Source organism: Pangasianodon hypophthalmus, chromosome 9 (assembly GCF_027358585.1).
Source record: "Pangasianodon hypophthalmus isolate fPanHyp1 chromosome 9, fPanHyp1.pri, whole genome shotgun sequence".
NCBI classification, from domain to species: domain Eukaryota; kingdom Metazoa; phylum Chordata; class Actinopteri; order Siluriformes; family Pangasiidae; genus Pangasianodon; species Pangasianodon hypophthalmus.
Window position 1 is genome coordinate 800661 of NC_069718.1, and position 16324 is coordinate 816984.

The window sequence follows — 16324 nt, forward strand, 5'->3', positions numbered from 1 at the left end:
AGAAGTTTTAATGATGGAGGTGGAGGATTAAAACTCGTACTCGAGTGAACAGAATCCTCAGACTGGCAGTTCAGCTCTAACATCAAAATGACCGTTTTTGAAGTTAGCAACCGGCTAATGGAGAGCGCAGTTGAGAAAATAATGAGCGAAAATCTGGCATTCACGATTCTTGCAACGTCAGCTTTCACGCTCGCACTGGCGTATTTATCTAAAATGGTGTTCAAACAGCAACAACCGCAGGATAAAGACGACGGACAAGTGAGTAAAGAACTGCATCCTCGCCACCTCGACGCCATTTTAGCGCCTTTGCAGCGGTGCTGACTGGCGTCGCGTGTTGCCATGGCAGCGGATCATTCCACCGTGCTGCGGAGTGGGGGGAGTACTGCATCCCGCTCTGTCTCTAAAATAGCGAAATAGCAATTAATACATCCGAGAAATGTTCAAAGGCTGATTATTTATTTCTTTAATCTTAATTATAAATTTTTAAACAATTCTACTTTTTTGTAGAAGATTGTCTACATTGTTGGGTATACCTCACTACCCCTATGGAAGTTATGGATGCGCCTCTTCAGATGAAGAGAAATATGACTATGCTAAGCTAATACTCCACCAAAAATACACTGTTAAATTGAATTTGAACTATTTTATTTTATGTAACGATATTCCGATATTTACTTTTTTCATTCAAAAACATTTTTTTTTGAGTTGTTTGTGATGGCTTTTTCAAAAAAATAATATTTTGAATGAAAATACTTTAAATTATTTACTTGTAATTGCCACAGGTCAATCTATTTGCAAATAAAAGTAAATAATGAGGCAATTGTGTCAATGGTAATTTTGTAATACACTTACAAAAAATACATACAAATTCAAAACAGGTTTTTGTGTTAATTAACGTTTAATGCAGTATCATATGAACATAAATGACATAAAATTCACAGTGGTGAATTTTGACCAGTAAAAGGGACACTTTTTAATGAAATTTCCTCAGATTAATAAAAAAAATAAATATAAATCCGAGGTTTTAGGGTTTACAGTAACACACCTTACACAGAGATTAACACACCTCTCATATTTAGTGTCAAACCTGAATATTTTGAATAAATAAAAGTGTCTACAGACAATAACTGCACAAGAACTGTCACAAATGATGAAAATCACTCAAACTGTTGTTTCGTTTTCACAGAAATATCCTCCATACATCCCGTCCAGTTTGCCGTTCCTGGGTCATGCCATCGCTTTCGGAAAAAGCCCCATCGACTTCCTGGAAAACGCGTACGAGAAGGTGACATGTCCTCGTCCGGCCTTCAGTGGAACCACCACATGATCTTATATTAATTAATTAGTCCAAAATACCTCACTGCAGGTACCGCAGTAACAACTGTTACTACATAAGACGTGTTTCCTTACGATATTTTTATTCATAGTCACTGTCCATAATCACTGTGATGTCATAGTCACTGTCCATAATCACTGTGATGTCATAATCGCTGTGATGTCATAGTCACTGTCCATAATCACTGTGATGTCATAATCGCTGTGATGTCATAGTTACTGAGTTATTGGTAGTTATTTTAACTACCACTAGAAGGAAACCTTTAGTAAACGTACTGCACGCTCAGAAACAAAGGGACCAAACTGTACTTTTCCTTGTCGGTCCAGTGGTACCATCAAAGGTCCATCTTCTGTACCATGTTAAGCAGGTCATATGGTGTAGCTTTAATTGGCTTTAAAGTTACATCAGTGGTCCCTAAGGTCCAATTATGTTCCTTAAATTAGTGTTAAAGGTATACATCTTCATTCACGTTTCTAGCTGAAAATACACCTGAGGAACAGTACAGTTCAGTTCACTGCCTTTAGTTCTGCAACTTCCTGGTTTTATATACTCGATGTGTGTGTGTCTTCAGTACGGACCTGTGTTCAGCTTTACGATGGTGGGGAAGACGTTCACCTATCTGGTGGGAAGCGAAGCAGCCGCTCTGATGTTCAACAGTAAAAACGAAGACCTGAACGCCGAGGACGTTTATTCACGGCTGACCACGCCCGTGTTCGGCAAAGGAGTCGCCTATGACGTCCCCAACCACGTACGCCACCGTGCACTTCCTGAAGGAAACACAGTGATTACAATGAGCTAAGAGTGATGGAGGGGTGAAGGAGGAAAGAAAGAGAAAACAATAGAATGGGAGAAGAAAGATTGGGAAGAAAAAGGATTGTGGAAAATACAGCACATTTAAGAACAGCTGTAAATGATCAGAAATTTTCTGATTTCAGTATTTAACATCTAGAAAAAAAGATTTAATTCAAAAGATGATTTTAGTGTTCACCTGATTAGTGTTGTAGAAAAGGTCAATGTGATGAAATTTATCACATTAAATATCACAACGCACAAGTTTATACGATTTATTTTGTTAATTGATTAGTTAATTAACTCATTTATGATGTACTGTTTTTTGGATCTGATGTTATTGATCAGCTAATAAAGAAGAACCTAGCGTAAAAAAAGCATAAATATCCCCTTCTGGTGAAAATGTACCCATAGATGCTTGTGTGTGTGTATGTGTGTGTGGGTGTGTGTGTGGGTGTGTGTGTGTGTGTAGGTGTTCCTGGAGCAGAAGAAGCTGTTGAAGACGGGGCTGAACGTGGCTCGCTTTAAGCAGCATGTACAGCTCATCGAAGAAGAAACGAGGCAGTATTACACCCGCTGGGGGGATAGTGGAGAGAAGAGTGAGATACAACACACACACACACACATACACACACATACACACACATACACATACACACACACACAGAAGTTTAGCTGAGCTTTCCTCAGAGGCAGATTCAAGACTTCCACTTAATTGGACTCCTTGTTTTTTAGCTGCAACTCAAGGATATGCTTTTTATGCTGATGTGCTGAAGATTCCCCACAAGGGGGCGCTACTAACACTAATGAGATGCAAAAGTACTGCCTCCGGAGCCCAACAGACCAGCGCAAAGCACTATGGGAGAATGTTTTGTTGGTGTTTGTAATCATTGGTTAGATCTTGGTTCCAGTTCAAGTTCACATGAGTTAGCTGATTTTTGCGTAAGCCCTGATACAACATGGCCGACACCACTAGCGATGCCCAGGTGACAAGATTTAAATTACATGACGTCAGACTTTCTACTTTTAATCTGATATTACACCATTTTTGCAATATACATCCAGTTTATTCTTCCCACAAGCATCCAGATCAAACACACAACCAGTTCAACCCAACCAATATTAATATCAGTAATAATAATAATAATAATAATAATAATAATAATATCAGTATCAGTAATATATATATATATATATATATATACAGTTCTGTGCAAAAGTCTCAGGTACATGTAAAGAAATGCTGTAGAGAAAAGACGCCTTCAAAAATAATGAAATGAAATGTTCCTACATTTAAAAATCCTATAAAGAGAGTAAACAGTAATAAATGAAACAAAGTCAGTATTTAATGTGACGATCCTTCACTTTAAATAAATAAAGCAGTATCTGAGGTGCAGTGTGTGCAGTTTTATAAGGAAATGAGCTGGAAGTGTTACTGAGCATCTTGCAGAAGCAGCCACAGTTCTTCTGGAGACTTTGACTGTCGACTCGCTTCTTATTTCTGCAGCGAAACCCAGCAGCCTTCATTATGTTTTTATCTGAAAAGTGTCTCTTATGGAATCTGCTGCTTTCTTTACTGACGTACAAACATTTTTCTGTAACATTTCATTTTGTGCTGGAAAACTAATGTTTGGAATCTGAAATGTTTTTGTACTGAATCAGTACTGTATTAGGCAAGGATGAGATCATAGCAAATCTTCTTGCTTATTTGTGTTTTTCCTCATACTTTTCTCCTAACACACTCTTTCTTCCTTTACTCTTCCCTTTACTTCCTTCTTTCTTTTTTCCCCCTTCTCTATTCTCATTACTGCTTTTCCTCCTCATATTGCTCTCCAGATCTGTTTGAGAGTCTGAGTGAGCTGATCATCCTCACGGCGAGTCGCTGTCTGCACGGCGTGGAGATCCGCAGCGTTCTCACCGAGAGTGTTGCTCAACTCTACACCGACCTCGACGGAGGATTTACCCACGCTGCCTGGATATTACCTCAGTGGCTTCCTTTGCCTAGCTTCAGGTACACACACACACACACACACACACACATACCAAAACCCCACCCCAGCTCATAGCAATCCATTGTTCTTGGACGCATTGTCATGGCTCTATAGTGTGGTACAGTTGCTACAGACAATGCCGGGCTGGGTCAGGTTTCTCTTTTTTAGACAGGTCTTTAGCAGTTTCCTCCAGGCTACTTTGTGTGTGAAAGAGATCAGTTTATAGGCCATCGTTTCACAGCTGCTTCCTCTGCAGAGCACACACACCCACATATAGACTGGACTAACTGGATTTATAAAAACTGGCTTGGCAGGCATCACCCTACATGTGAGCGCTACTGTATATGAGGCAAGAACAAGCACGGCTCTATGGGCACTGTAATGGTTTCTACAGGTGCCTGGATCTCTAGGATCTGCTGAAGACACTTCATATGGAAATTCTCCATCAGCATCTAGTGGTTTTACATGATCCAGGCATGAATTTCCAGGAATATGTACAAAACCCAATCTCCAGAAGAAGTCTTCCAAACATGCCAAGATGAGGCTCGCACCCTGGCCATCTGCACTGCAGAAAAACGTCATCTTAGCAAGTTAAAGTATCTTCAGTGGATAGTCAGAAAGATCTACATTTACATTTATGGGATTTGGCAGATGTTCTTATCCAGAGTGACTTAGAAATGTGCTTTGAAATCTATCAATAAATACATCCTGATACTGGTTCACTAGGTCACAAACTAGGAATACCATCAGTCCAAAACTCTGTTGGGGAGGTGATAGAGTAACAAGCGCTCAGACAATATGTTTTAAAGTGCTACTTTAAGTAGTTCAGGAAGAGGTAAGTCTTTAGACGTTGTTTGAAGACTGCCAGTGACTCAGTCAGCTGTTTGCACATCTAGAGGAAGTTCATTCCGCCCCCTCGGTGCCAGAACAGAGAAGAGTCTCACATTTCATTTTAGAAGATTAGAGAAATCTAGCATTTCCTTCTAGAAGATTACAAGCCACCAAATCTGAGCTCATCAAACCTATTTTTAGATATGTTTACTAACTTCAAGCTTGAAATAGTCTAGTTCTATTGGCATATAATTATATAGTATTTATTTCTAGAAAGAAGCAAACTTATTTGCCAATAGAATAATAAAATTTAAAGCTTAAAAATGGTAAAATATGTCTAGAAATAGGCTTAATAATCTTATACATGGTGTATTGTAATCATAGGAAATACTAGATAAATCTGACTATATTTAAGATCTTTTCACTTGCTCAGATGTTAGTTTTTGCAGTGTGATGGTGGGTATGAAAGGTTATGAAAGTTAGTCTCAGTGGTAGAAGAAGCCGTGTGTAGATAATATATCCCCAAGAAGACGTGCGCGTGTAGAGGGAAAAGCGGAAGAGGCCCAAGCATCGAGCCTTGAGGGACACCAGTAATGATTCTGCATGTAGCACATGGGGATCTTCACTCAACCTCAGACTTCTGAGGACCATCGCAACTATGAGATCCTCTTCTCTCCACACTTCACTACTTTTTGATGCTGAGAAATGAACAGTAATGTCCTAAATTAAGTGTTCTCTGTTGCAAGTCCATTCTTTGCAATGTTGGTGTTCGGAAACCGCCGTAGATCCAAGGGTGATGTTAACGATGGGTTAAAATGTGCTATCTGTTGGCAGGCAGAGAGACCGTGCTCACAAAGCCATCAAACAAATCTTTTACAAAGTGATCGAGAAACGCAGGAAGAGCGCAGTGAAAGAGGACGACATCCTACAGACACTCATAGACGCCACGTACAAGTACGACATCACTCATCTTACGCACTGTATATAGTATGTGTAACACGGCGTATGTTTTAATACCGCATTACCGTGTCTCTCTGTAGAGATGGACGCGCTCTGAATGATGATGAGATTTCAGGGATGCTGATTGGTCTGTTGTTGGCGGGTCAGCACACTTCCTCCACCACCAGCGCGTGGCTTGGGTTCTTCCTGGCGCGAGACCCTGAGCTGCAGAAACGCTGCTACAGCGAGCAGAAACAAGTGTGTGGAGAAAACCTGCCACCCGTCACCTACGAACAGGTCAGGCACCACCACAAGACACTACACTACCCATGAGCACCTGCTTCTGCTCAGCAACTCCCACATATTCACCAGGGAAAGTTAGGATGCTTTCACAGCCCAGGGTTCGGTGTGAGCGCTGTTTTCGAGAGAGCCGATCCCTGATCTTCTCGAAACAGTGGTTTGGGGTTCACTTCACCTGGAAGCTAACCTCGATCGAGAGTAACACGATTCGTTCAGTGTGTCACATTACCTGTGGTTTTGTAACGTGACGCGCTCCGTGATGGTGAGGAAAAGGTTATTATAGTCAGAGGAGGAGATGGAACAACTTATTGATATATAAAATCAAACTTTAGAACTGGATCACTGTAGTTAGATCAGCTTTATGGAGCGAGCTCCTGCGCTGAGAACATCACAAAAACTTACATCTACTGTACTGATGGCCTGCATTGGCTAAAAAACTTACCTGAGCTGTTGTTGTGTGGTTGATGTTGTGCAGCTGAAGGAGCTGACCCTGCTGGACTGCTGTCTGAAGGAGACTCTGAGGCTGCGCCCTCCCATCATGACCATGATGAGAATGGCTCGAACTCCTCAGGTATGAACGCTTCTGTTCTGGTGGAAATCCTGCTGCTGTTTAATTGCACATACATCTTACAATACGTACCTTTTTTACTTTCTCTCTTTGGTGTAGAAAGTTGGAGGTTACACCATCCCTGCAGGACACCAGGTGTGTGTGTCTCCCACAGTAAACCATCGACTCCAGGACACCTGGACTCATCGATTGGACTTTGACCCTGACCGTTACCTTGGTGATAACCCCGCCGCTTCGGAGAAGTTCGCCTACGTGCCATTCGGAGCAGGTGGGCTTGGGCTCACGTTACCGCACATAACACGGGGTTGAGTTTAGCTAGCTGTAAACGAACAAACATTCTTAACGGAGAGTGATTTAGAGCTGGGACGTGATAACAGATTATTCAATAATAAATTAATAAATTATTCAAATTATGCAAATTATTAATGACTGAGAAACAGATTCCAGTGTTTAAATACGCTCATCACGTCACACCCATATGAGGTTCTTCCACAAACTCTGAAGCACACAGTTGTGTAGAACGTCTCTGTGTGCTGTAGCTTTACAGTTTCTCTTCACTGGAACTAAGAGACTCAAACCTGTTCCAGCATGACAATGCCCCTGTGCACAAAGCGAGCTCCATGAAGACATGGTGTGTGAAGGTTGGAGTGGAAGAACTCGAGTGTCCTGCACAGAGCCCTGACCTCAACCCCACTGAACACCTTTGGGATGAACTGGAACACCGACTGAACCCCAGACCTCCTCGACATCCCAACATCAGCGCCTGACCTCACTAATGCTCTTGTAGCTGAATGAACACAAATCCCCACAGCCACGCTCCAACATCTAGTGGAAAGCTTCCCAGAAGCGTGGAGCTCATTATAACAGGGGGAATAAATCTATATTAATGCCCAGGGTTGTGGAATGGAAAAAGTTAGCCATAAACATGGGGATGATGAAACACGCTGAATGTTAGACAAGCTGCCAGAAATCCTGTAAGAGGGGAATCAGAACAGAAGGAAACACACACACAGGACAGTGAGAGGAAATAGAGTAGCATGCAGTACTAATTTCTGCTGTTGTGGTTGTTTTAAAGTTTTTATTTATTTTTTTTCTTTCTCCAGGTCGGCACCGGTGCATCGGCGAGAACTTCGCCTACGTGCAGATTAAGACAATTTGGTCGACGTTGTTGCGTTTGTATGAGTTTGAGCTGGTAGACGGATATTTCCCCACTGTGAACTACACCACCATGATACACACACCCAACAACCCCATCATCAGATACAGACGGAGGACATAACACACACCGTCACACACACACACCGTCACACAAGGCTGGCTGATGAAGGCCTGGAATAACACCCAGGAGGTTTCTGGTATCACACAGGAAGCAGTGTTCGAGCACAATAATCACACACACACACACACACTCTCTCAATCTCTCCTCAGTGATGCTATTTGTAAATAAACAGTTTTATTAATATATACAAATCAATTTTGCAACTTTGCTGAACTGTGAAAATGTTTAAAGAATGATGTGTAAATGTTCCATTAAAATTGTTCCAGTCGTCTTCTTCTGTTTCTGTTTGTTTTTTTTGTTTTGTTTTTCTGAGTGTTTACCTGAAGGAGATTTTAAGGATGTCCAAAGAAGAATTAAACTAGAGTTAAAGATCTTTAATGGAATAAGAACATAAAGGGTTAGGGTTAGGGATAGGGATGGATCCTGATTACACCACTTTCTGCTACTGACTCAAATTTTCATTTCAGAGTAAAAACTTTTTAGATATTCTTTTACATAGTTTACAAATGGCTGCCATGACTGTCCAGCCTTCATCAGTTCTACTGCTTAGGATTCAGTTATTGTGTTTAAACAGCACAGAGACAGGCATGATCATGTTTTAGAGTTTCGCTTTCTGCACAGATCAGACAGATTACTTGCACGCTAGTGGTTGTGGCAAAGGTTGGTGAAGTAGGGCATTCAGTATCCTGCAGCATGTTGTGCTCATACTGCTGTATGTGTTTAGTATCAGCTGGTGTACCTTTTTCTCTGAAACAAGGCACATCGATTTTATATTTAACATTAATTATATTTTCCTCTCGGTATTAACATGGTGGTTTTACTGCTTTATCTGTTTTTTCACATTAGCTTACTGTGGAAATATGCATTTTTGCAGTGGTTAATGACTGCAGTACAGGAAACCAAACACTACATCCTCATAAACACTACAACCTCATAAAAAGCACCTGTGCAGACATGGTAAAACCACAGGTTAGACATTCAGTATGCATTGTTTTAATCATATGTAAGACCATGTTTGTAATGAGCTCTCTGCCAGTCAAATAACTGGAAAAAAAAACTTTTAGACTTCTGAGTGAATTTTGAGCAATGAACTTCATGTTTAAGGAATGATGTGTAAATGTTCCATTAAACTAGTTCCAGTCTTCTGTTTGTTTGTTTTTATTCTTCTGATTGGTTAAAGATCTCCTAACTGCTTACCCTTCACTGTCCGTCTCCAGCGTTGTCATGCTCTAGTAATCTGAACACTCGACATGATTGCTCCAAAGCTGCTGAACCTATTTTATGACCTCACAAACATTCATTTGAAAGTCTCTGTTTGTGGGTAGTCCTTTTCTAAAGAATTTCAAGTGAATTTCTAGATTTATTTGTTTGTGTAGTGTGGCTTAGTCACAGAGACAGCTGTGGGCTGAAACAGAATCACAGGAAGTAGAATGGTATTTTCCTGGAAAAGCACACGTGTTTTATTCCTCCAGTTTTGTAGCATTTGGCTGAATGTGAGCAGAGAGTGTAGCCCTATACACCTCAGAATTCATCCTGCTACTTCTGTCAGCAGTCACATCATCAGTAAACACCAGTGAGCCCGTTCCATTGGCAGCCATACATGCCCATGCCATAACACTGCCTCCACCATGTTTGACACATGATGTGGTATACTTTGGATCATGAGCTGTTCCTTTCTTTCACCATACTTTTCTCTTCCCATCATTCTGGTACAAGTTAATCTTGGTTTCATCAGTCCAAAGAATCTTATTCCAGAACATGGGAGGCCTTTTTAGATGTTTTCTGGCAAAGTCTAATCTGGCTTTCCTGTTCTTGAATGTTCCCAGTGGTTTGCGCCTTGTTGTAAACCCTCTCTATTAACATTCATGAAGGCGTCTCTTGATTGTAGATTTTGACAATGATACACCTACCTTCTCCAGAGTATTCTTGACTTCTGTTGATGTTGTGAAGGGGTTTTTCTTCACCAAGGAAAGGATTCTGCGATCATCCACTTTAGTTGCCTTCCGTGGTCTTCCAGGCCTTTCGATGTTGTTGAGCTCACCAGTGCTTTCTTTCTTTTTAAGAATGTACCCAACTGTTGATTTGGCCACACCTAAGGTTTTTGCTGTCTCTCTCATAGATTTATGTTGTTTTTTCAGCGTAATGATGGCCTCCTTCACTTGCATTGAGATCTCCTTGGACTTCCTATTGGTAGCTCCAGTCGAACAGCTGCCAAATGCCAACTCAATATCAACCTGATATCAACTCCAGACCTTTTATCTGCTTCATTTGTCTTGTAGTAACGAGGGAATGGACCACACCTGGTCAATTAACTTCTTGTCAGTCAATTGTCCAAATACCTTTGAGCCCCTGAAAATGGAGGTACTTTGTTGAAAATGGCTGTAATTCCTAAATGGTAAATGCCATATTTTTGTGGAACCTTTTAAAATAAAGCTGAAAGTCTACACTTCCATCACATCTTGATTGTTTTATTTCAAATCCATTGTGGTGGTGTATAAAGGCAAAATCACAAAAACTCTGTCATTGTCCAAATACTTCTGGACCTGACTGTGTATGTGTTTGTGTAGTGTGGCTTAGTCAAAGAGACAGCCGTGGGCTGAAACAGAATCACAGGAAGTAGAATGGTATTTTCCTATAAGAGCAATTTATTCCTCTTACACCACAGCAAATTACCAACAATGTTTTCCACTTGAATGTTGCTGGTTGCTGTATCAAATTAACAGTGGAAAAAGATCTGACATGATTTATCTTGGTTTCATATTCTTCCCTCATATAAACCTACCATTTTAACAGCAGTGTGTAGACTTTTATATCCACGGTACATGAAGTGTCCACTGTACACTCCCCTGTGAATGAGCTGTTACTATGGAAACGATAACATGTTAGAACGAGCGCATTAATATAAACCTCTGATTTGGAGCTGCACTACTGTCAGGGCTGCTGTTATAGAAAACTAATCAACACCTGAGAAAAAACACCCATCTTGCTGGAAAAAGGAGGTGATTCAGATATTCCTGAGGAGACCCAGGAAGGACGAAGTGGACCCAAGAAACAGAGAACGTACAGAGACATTGCTCTCCTCCCTAGGAAAGCAAACTCCAGAAAACCCAAACCATAATATTTCAATATTAAACATTCTAACAGGAGTCATAACAGTTTAATGCAATCAGAACATAATGGAGATTAAGAAGTGATGTAGTCACACTGAGCATTGTGATGTATTTATTGTTTATGCAGCATGGATCCTGATTACACCACTTTCTGCTACTGACTCCACTGTTTTCATTTCAGAGTAAAAACTTTTTAGATATTCTTTTATATAGTTTACAAATGGCTGCCGTGACCGTCCGGCCTTCATCAGTTCTACGGCTTAGGGTTCAGTTATTGTGTTTAAACAGCACAGAGACAGGTATGATCATGTTTTAGAGTTTCGCTTTCTGCACAGATCAGACAGATTACTTGCACGCTAGCGGTTGTGGTCGTGTGGTTCCAGAGCAGACACTGGATAAACCACAGGTATATGAGCTAGACACGCAATATGTATTTTCGTCGTGAGATCTTGTTAATGACTGCAGTACAGGAAATCACAGATGAAGAAACAGCACATTACTTCCTCATATTTTAAAAAGCCCCAGAGCAGACCGCAGGTGTCTGAGCTAGACATGCAGTAAACACTGTTCTAATAATACATAAGATCATGTTTGTAATGAGTACTCTGCCAATAAAAAAAAACATCTGACAAAAAAAAACATCTTTTGGAATTTTGAGTGAGCAATGAACTACGCAATTCTCTAAAATATATGCGTTAGTTGAGAAATGTTCATTCATTTTCTATTTGTATTACTACACCCTGTATTTGTCTTGGAGTTGACGCTCACACTGCCTCTGGGTCTTTTATCTATGTTTATATTAAGAGTTTTATCTACACTTTACACAAGTTTGCCCTTCAAATGCACCGAGAGCGGCCGTTATGTCCTCAGACTGGTGGGAATTGTTTTATATTTTGACCATCTTAGAATAAATAAACTGTAATAAAGCATAAGAGACTCCAGAGCTCCAGGGTTTTCCTACTTGTTTTGTGAGGCAGGTCCCTAAATTAAATCCACATTTATAACATAAAAGAAAAAACAATACTAATGACATGAAGGTACTTCAGAGCCAGAGAATTGTTTTGCTAGTTTTTGTGAAATGTTGAAACGTAGGTTTTTTGTTGAGACACAGCATTTTGAAACCTGCAAATGTGGCTTCCACATACTTTACACAGATGGGTCTTAACTTGAGAAGAGTCTGGAGAAGAGCTCTATATAATCACAGGGATGTGTGTGTGTGTGTGTGTGTGTGTGTGTGTGTTGAGAAATTTCAGGGACGCCTCGACTGAACTCGGTTGCATAAAGCTAACATGCCTCATGACGCACCTCCCAGAAACACCTGTGTGTCTGTGGATCAGGTTTCAGTGTGTTTCTCAGCCAGAGCTGCAGCAAACAACAACAAGATTGACAAACAAACAAGATGATGAACCGACTATAAATAATATTAACGCTTCATTTGAAATGACGTCATCTTCCATCTCGGCACGTTCAGCTTGCGGAATCGCAAATAAAACATGGACGCCTCTTTTATTAGCAATAATCGAGCCAGCTGAGATGAGTGATGTATATTTTAACAGTGAAGTGTAGAGTCAGTGTTACAGGTGAAAATGTTAAGTGCTGTATGCTGTTAAATGCTGTGTGCTGATTGGTCTAAAGCTAATGTGTGTATATTCAGTATAACATTAGTGTCAGTATCAACATTAGCCATATTCTACAGAAAGCGGGCAGAAATGATCTCGTCTATTTTTCTGTTTTACTTGGTCCCAGTGGGCAGCCTTTTTTGCTGCGGCGCCCGGGGAGCAGTTGGAGGTTCGGTGTCTTGCTCAAGGGTCTCAGTATGCATTTTTTTAATAATAAAAAAAGTTGAAGCTCCCACATCCTCTGGGTCATTTTCACTCCCATTACCAATCTTGTAAATCTTTCAATTAGACAGTGTATATTGTCTGTTTGTTGCTTCAGGTGGGAATATGTTAAAATGCTGTTCATGGCTGCACTTACAACCAGGGAGAAAAACTGAAAGTGTGGCTTAAAGAAGAATGCTGTATACACAGACCTAAAGTTAAAGCAAACTGCTCCTAGAGCTTTAACTATAAAACACTTGTAGAGCTCAGATAATGCTACTGCTACTAATAATAATATTAATCATCATAATCATTCTTTATATCCTTCCACAATATTGCAGCTGCGTGACAACAGGAGCAACCACAGTCTGACACGTGATGTCGACACTAAAACCAACACTTCTGCTTTCAAGAACACAAAATCATTTCCCACATCTTTTATAACACATGACTGACTCTATTACTGTGAAGGTGCTGGTAATCCTCCGAGCTCTTCAGATTGCTCATTGTCTTACCGTCACAAGCAGCTGAATTAAAATAAATAAATAAATAAATAAAGCTAAACATGCTACTTTAAGTTATCCGTGGCCGCTTTTTTAAATCATCCTCCCATTCCTCTATTAAGGAAGGGACGGGTGTGCTGATGTTGTCCTTTAAAAGCTCTGTCAGAGTGTGATTCCACATCTTGAGCCTTCTTGAATGAATGACTAGCGACACTGTTGCGAAAGGTTTGTTTACTTCTTAATGTAAGTTACTCCTTTAATTCACACTAAGAGTTATGTAGCGTAGCAAAAAGGTGGACACACAAAATAATTCATTGTTCCCCGTGCAGTTTGGGCTTCGAAAACAACATTCAATGGAAACTGCTTTCTGGTATTTTATTGAGCAAGTGAGGTCAAAACTCGACAGGAGTGGGGTTGTAAGTGCTGTATTGCTTGAGCTACATAAGGCATTTGGCACAACAGTGTACTTTTATCTAAATTATCACATTTTAATTTGTCAGTTAATGCAACGGAATGGATCGGGTCGGATTTGACTATGAGAAAACAGCGTACTCGGGTTGAAACAAACATATCCACCTCAAGAGACTGTTCAACTGAGGTCCCTCAAAGGTCTACCCTTGGGCCCCTACTTTTCAGTTTGTACTTGAATGATCTTCCAGATGCCTGTCCAGATGATGTTTTGTTTCTTATAAGAAAACTTGTCAGAAGTTTAGGAGAGCGGAGGTTTGTATCAGACTGGGATCCTGCGAGATGCAATTAAACAGTCGCACCAGCAGGAGGCTTTTACTTTCATTCACGGGACAAACAAAGACCATGCTCAGTAACATCTATCCATCCATCCTCTGTACCGCTTATCCTACACAGGGTCGCGGGGAGCCTGGAGCCTCAGGGCACAAGGCAGGGAACAACCTGGACAGGGTGCCAACTCATCGAAGGCCACAATCGCACACACTCATTCACACACTACATACAATTTTGGAAATTTTATTTGTATAGCGCTTTTAACAATGGCCATTGTCACAAAGCAGCTTTACAGAAATATATAAATTCAGGATATACATTTTAAATTTACGAATTTATCCCTAATGATCGAGCCAGAGGTGATGGTGGTGAGGAAAAACTCCCTGAGATGATATGAGGAAGAAACCTTGAGTGGAACCAGACTCAAAAGGGAACCATCCTCATCTGGGTGCAACAGATAGTGGGATTATAAATCATTCCCTTCTGTAACTGTGTACTACATGGACAAATAGTGCAGCTGTGTAAACAGGAAATTCATCACAGTTTTCACAGGAAGTCCGGTTGGTTAATATCTATCCACCGTCCACTGATGGAGTCCTGAGTGCAAAACTGCTTGCGGCAACTGCAGCCCCAAAGCCACTACAGCAATCACAGTCCCAAGCCATTACAGTACAGTACAGTACAGTACAGCTCCCCATGTGATCCCCAAGCAGCACCATCTCCACAGCCCCCAGGTGGCACCATCCCCAGCCATCCAAACAGTTCTTCAGGCCGTCCATATGGGGCCCCAGCAGCAGCGAGCAACTCAACCGATGAGAACTCCAACCAGAAGTAGGGCATCAGGATGGATCAGGCAGTGAGGAGGAGCAGAAGGGGTCAGGATCACTGGCATCTCAGGAGTAGCATGTGTAGCTCGACAGAGAGAGAGAGAGAGAGAGAGAGAGAGAGAGAGAGATGGAGAGAGAGAGAGCTGGAGAGAAAGGAAGAGATTGTTAGGTGAGCTTTTGCCCTCTAATGGTTAAGCACAATGTACTTTGCATGCAGAGTGCAAGCAGGGACTCCGGCAAGACTAGCTATGACAGCGTAACTAAAAGGGAGAGCCAGAAGCTAACACAGACATGAGGGAGTCCTGGAACATAAAGCAGCAGCCACTCCACCAGAAATGCCCATCAGCCTACAACACATGTCTTTGGACTGAGGGAGGAAACCAGAGTACCCAGAGGAAACCCCCAAAGCACAGGATTCGAAACCCCCAACCCTGGAGGTGCGAACATTAACACGAACATTAACATGAACATGAACACGAACATGAACACGAACATTAACATGAACATGAACACAAACATTAACACAAATATTAACAGGAAAAGGAACATTAACGTAGCTGAGTTTGAGGACCAGTCAGAGCCACAGTTTGCACACCATGCTCACACTGCTGATGTTTCTACTGCTGATGGTTTTACAGTGTTTCTGGGGGACAGGGTGTTAGAGAGTCATATTCATTTTAAAATAACACTTCTGGTTTAGGCCACGCCCACTTTACGTTTGATTCTGAATACAGATACAGGTAGTGTCACCGTGTTAGACCACTAATACAGCGTTATTTTTACTCTTAAGTGGAAATTACCCACCAGAGCCTACACTTCCTGAGGAGCCTCAGAACTCAGCTTCTACTCTAATGCCATGAGACTTTTCAGCTGTAACACAAATAAGATCTGCTGACACTTCGCTGCCATAATGTATGTTATGGTTATTAGACTGTTATTGTACGTTTACACGCTACTTGCACACATGACGGTAAAGTTTTGAATCCTTGAATCTAGCTTTTCTACTCTGTTGATATTCAGCTCTGTGTTGGTCTTGAACCATGGACACTACGGCTCCTAATCCTAATGTACAGACACAAGTATTCCAAGGAGCAGATAGATGGCTTACGCGTGTGTCTTCATCCATGTGAGTGTTGTGGTTTCAGGTATGTGTGAAGTGGGCCAGCTGGGTTTGGGGCCAGGTGAGAATGTTTCAGTCCAGGTGTGTGTGTTCTAGGTCCAGGTGAATCTGCTTTTGGTCTAGATGAGTGTGGTTTGGGTCTAGATGAGTGTGTTTTGGTTCCGGAAAGT

General features: G+C 41.2%; 1 protein-coding gene across 1 annotated transcript; it reads left to right on the forward strand.

The window, feature by feature from the left end:
• Positions 1-8304, forward strand: LOC113525251 (lanosterol 14-alpha demethylase). The gene is made up of 10 exons (XM_026911723.3): positions 1-258; positions 1187-1285; positions 1908-2084; positions 2598-2724; positions 3962-4136; positions 5782-5901; positions 5988-6183; positions 6662-6757; positions 6854-7022; positions 7858-8304. The coding sequence occupies exons 1-10, from the start codon at positions 88-90 to the stop codon at positions 8031-8033; spliced, it is 1506 nt and encodes a 501-aa protein (XP_026767524.1). The 5' UTR covers positions 1-87; the 3' UTR covers positions 8034-8304.
• The last annotated feature ends 8020 nt before the right edge of the window (positions 8305-16324 follow it).

Bases quoted from the DNA above. Each gene is read 5' to 3' on its own strand.
- LOC113525251 (XM_026911723.3), top strand. From the start codon at position 88: ATGACCGTTTTTGAAGTTAGCAACCGGCTAATGGAGAGCGCAGTTGAG. The intron at 2,085-2,597 runs GTACGCCACCGT...GTGTGTGTGTAG, and splicing joins CCTATGACGTCCCCAACCAC to GTGTTCCTGGAGCAGAAGAA. The intron at 4,137-5,781 runs GTACACACACAC...ATCTGTTGGCAG, and splicing joins CTTCCTTTGCCTAGCTTCAG to GCAGAGAGACCGTGCTCACA.